Source organism: Anarhichas minor, unplaced genomic scaffold (genome assembly GCF_050575085.1).
Source record: "Anarhichas minor isolate MPS153535 unplaced genomic scaffold, ASM5057508v1 ptg000123l, whole genome shotgun sequence".
Lineage (NCBI taxonomy): Eukaryota > Metazoa > Chordata > Actinopteri > Perciformes > Anarhichadidae > Anarhichas > Anarhichas minor.
This window is the reverse complement of record NW_027466569.1, coordinates 1,232,501-1,235,812: the sequence shown is the minus strand read 5'-3', so window position 1 is coordinate 1,235,812 and position 3,312 is coordinate 1,232,501. Positions and strand designations below refer to the sequence as shown.

Below are 3,312 nucleotides of genomic sequence, written 5' to 3'. Positions count from 1 at the left end.
GTGATGTTGGCCTGATGTTGTGATGTTGGCCTGATGTTGTGATGTTGGCCTGATGTTGTGATGTTGGTCTGATGTTGGCCTGATGTTGTGATGTTGGCCTGATGTGATGTTGGCCTGATGTTGTGATGTTGACCTGATGTTGGTCTGATGTTGGCCTGATGTTGTGATGTTGGCCTGATGTTGTGATGTTGTGATGTTGGTCTGATGTTGGCCTGATGTTGGTCTGATGTTGACCTGATGTTGTGATGTTGGTCTGATGTTGGCCTGATGCTGTGATGTTGGTCTGATGTTGACCTGATGTTGGCCTGATGTTGACCTGATGTTGGCCTGATGTTGTGATGTTGGCCTGATGTTGGTCTGATGTTGGCCTGATGTTGTGATGTTGGCCTGATGTTGACCTGATGTTGGCCTGATGTTGTGATGTTGGCCTGATGTTGTGATGTTGGCCTGATGTGATGTTGGCCTGATGTTGTGATGTTGGCCTGATGTTGTGATGTTGGCCTGATGTTGTGATGTTGGCCTGATGTTGTGATGTTGGCCTGATGTTGGTCTGATGTTGACCTGATGTTGGCCTGATGTTGACCTGATGTTGTGATGTTGGCCTGATGTTGTGATGTTGGCCTGATGTTGTGATGTTGGCCTGATGTTGTGATGTTGGTCTGATGTTGGCCTGATGTTGTGATGTTGGCCTGATGTTGTGATGTTGACCTGATGTTGGTCTGATGTTGGCATGATGTTGTGATGTTGGCCTGATGTTGTGATGTTGGTCTGATGTTGGCCTGATGTTGTGATGTTGGCCTGATGTTGTGATGTTGGCCTGATGTTGTGATGTTGGCCTGATGTTGGTCTGATGTTGACCTGATGTTGTGATGTTGGCCTGATGGCCTGATGTTGTGATGTTGGCCTGATGTTGGTCTGATGTTGTGATGTTGGCCTGATGTTGGTCTGATGTTGACCTGATGTTGGCCTGATGTTGTGATGTTAGCCTGATGTTGGTCTGATGTTGACCTGATGTTGTGATGTTGGTCTGATGTTGGCCTGATGCTGTAATGTTGGTCTGATGTTGACCTGATGTTGACCTGATGTTGGCCTGATGTTGGTCTGATGTTGGTCTGATGTTGACCTGATGTTGGCCTGATGTTGTGATGTTGGCCTGATGTTGGTCTGATGTTGGTCAGAAGTTGGTCTGACAATGAATAATCAAGGTGCAAAGCTGCACGTAGTTTTTGATGTAGTTGTCAAAATGATTAATGAATTGACCCTTTATGAGATGAAGGAACAACACTGTTACAATCTTTAAAATACATTCAGTACACCTTCAGTAGCTAGCGTAGCATAGACGTGCTAATGCTAGTTAATGCTGTGCTAACGTACTCTGCTAATTAGCTTCACTAACGACTTAGAAACCTAAATCTCCTTCCAACCTCTTCGAGTAATGAGTGTCACTACTCAACGCTTAACCAGGTCGAGCTCCAAAATCGATCGGACGTCAACCACTAAAGATGGCCCCGTTCTGTGAAAGATGTATCACGCATGTGCTCATTTCTTGTCCTCATTTGTATTTGGTAACATTTTAAATACCTAGTTTTTGTGTCGACCACCAACAGAAATTAGCTTTACAGCTAACATCGTCCCGTGTTGTGTTTGTGTTGTGCATGTCGCCTAAAGTCTTCTGGATGACCTGTGACCTGGATGACTAAAGCATTCACAGACTCTTGGACATGTTTTCTTTAAACTTTGATGCAGTGGCTCAATCCAAGCTCACAAACATTATTAACACCCACAAAAAAAGAGAAGTTTCCAAAGACAGCAAATCTGAATTTTGAAAAAAACGTGTCTAAAATGTGTGTAAGATGATTCAGTGCAGCCATAAAAAGAGATAAAAGATGATACAGATGATGTATCCATTGAAAACAAAAATCTCACCATTGCACAAGTGTAAACTGCCTGATCAGCTCTAACCTTTGAGATTAAGGAGAGCAATGGAACAATGGAAGCTATCATGTTAGCTTGTTGCACCATCCGGTTTTATAAAACTGCTTCTGGTTAGCGGCCGAGCTAGCTAGTCCGGTGAGCTATATTAGCTGAAGAGCAGCAGCTTGTGTGTTCTTCTATAATAATGTATTTTCTGTGTGTGATGATCGGATGACGGTCCAGAGACAAACAGAAGCAGGTTTTCAGTGCGAATACTGAAGGTGTCTTTAAAGTCAGAGAGGAATCCAGATCCAAGATCCAGGGACACGATATGTGGGTTGATGCAGATGAAGGGAGACCTTCCGATTCCTCACTGCATCCAAACCCAGAGCCAAAGGAAGAGGAGGAGCAGCAGGAGAAAAAAGACAAACTGAGGAGTCCCGTGTTTTTGCGGACTCTGAGAAGTGCAGAGTCCCGTTCTCCATGGCCGCTTTAAACTGGACCTGGTCCGTCCGGTTGCGCGGAGCTCCCGGTCCAGGTTTAGTCGTCGCTCTGCAGAGTCAGGAGCTCCAGGTCGGCCCCGAACAGCTCCTTATAGAGAGGAGGGAAGTGTGTCCTCACCGTGTCGGGGTACACCGCTCTGAAAGCTGACAGCTTCTCTGTGTGTCGACTGCACAGTGAACGCAACGCTGACACCTTACACCTGAGCTGAGGGGGGGAGGACAGGGGGGGGATGGGGGAGGAGAGAGGAGACAAGGAGAGGAGGGGAGGAGAAGTGTGGAGAGGACAGGGGTGGAGACCAGTGGGGGAGACGAGGGGAGGAGAGGACAGAGGAGGGGAGGAGACCAGGAGATGAGGGGAGAAGACAGGGGAGGAGAGGAGAGGGGATGAGACGAGGAGGGGAGGAGACGAGTGGAAAAGATAGGGGAGGAAACGAGGGAAGGAGACGAGGAGAGAGAAGACAAGGAAAGGAGGGGAGGAGAGGTGTGGAGAGAACAGAGGAGGAGACGAGGGGAGAGGAAAGAGGACAAGAAAGGGGGAAGAAGAGGAGGAGGAAATAAACAAAGAGGAAAGGAGAGGAGAAGAGTTATTACACATCGGTGAGGAAGAGAGAATCACGTTACTAGATGAACTGGTCTTATTCAGGGTTCAGGTCTCCTTTAGACTAAAGTTAAGATCAGGACCAGGTGATGCCGTACGTCAACAACGGTCCTCACAAGTATAGAAATCAGTTCCATGTGTGTATAACAGATGAATATTGTACTATTGTTTCTGTATCAAACAGTTTGGTTTAAATATGAATGTGTACATTTCTAGATGTTGTAGTTCACCGTCTCACCACATGAGGGCGACATGAGGCCATTCTTAAACTGCACTGAACAGAAACTGTAGAGCAGG

General features: G+C 46.6%; 1 protein-coding gene across 1 annotated transcript in view; it reads right to left on the bottom strand.

The window, feature by feature from the left end:
- Positions 1 to 2,454: 2,454 nt before the first annotated feature.
- LOC142940975 (nuclear receptor ROR-alpha A-like) overlaps positions 2,455 to 3,312 on the bottom strand; it is a 49,310-nt gene continuing 48,452 nt past the window's right edge. The window contains exon 11 of the mRNA XM_076083194.1: positions 2,455 to 2,622. Within this exon, the coding sequence (XP_075939309.1) occupies positions 2,455 to 2,622 (168 nt within the window). The remainder of the gene's footprint in view (positions 2,623 to 3,312) is intronic.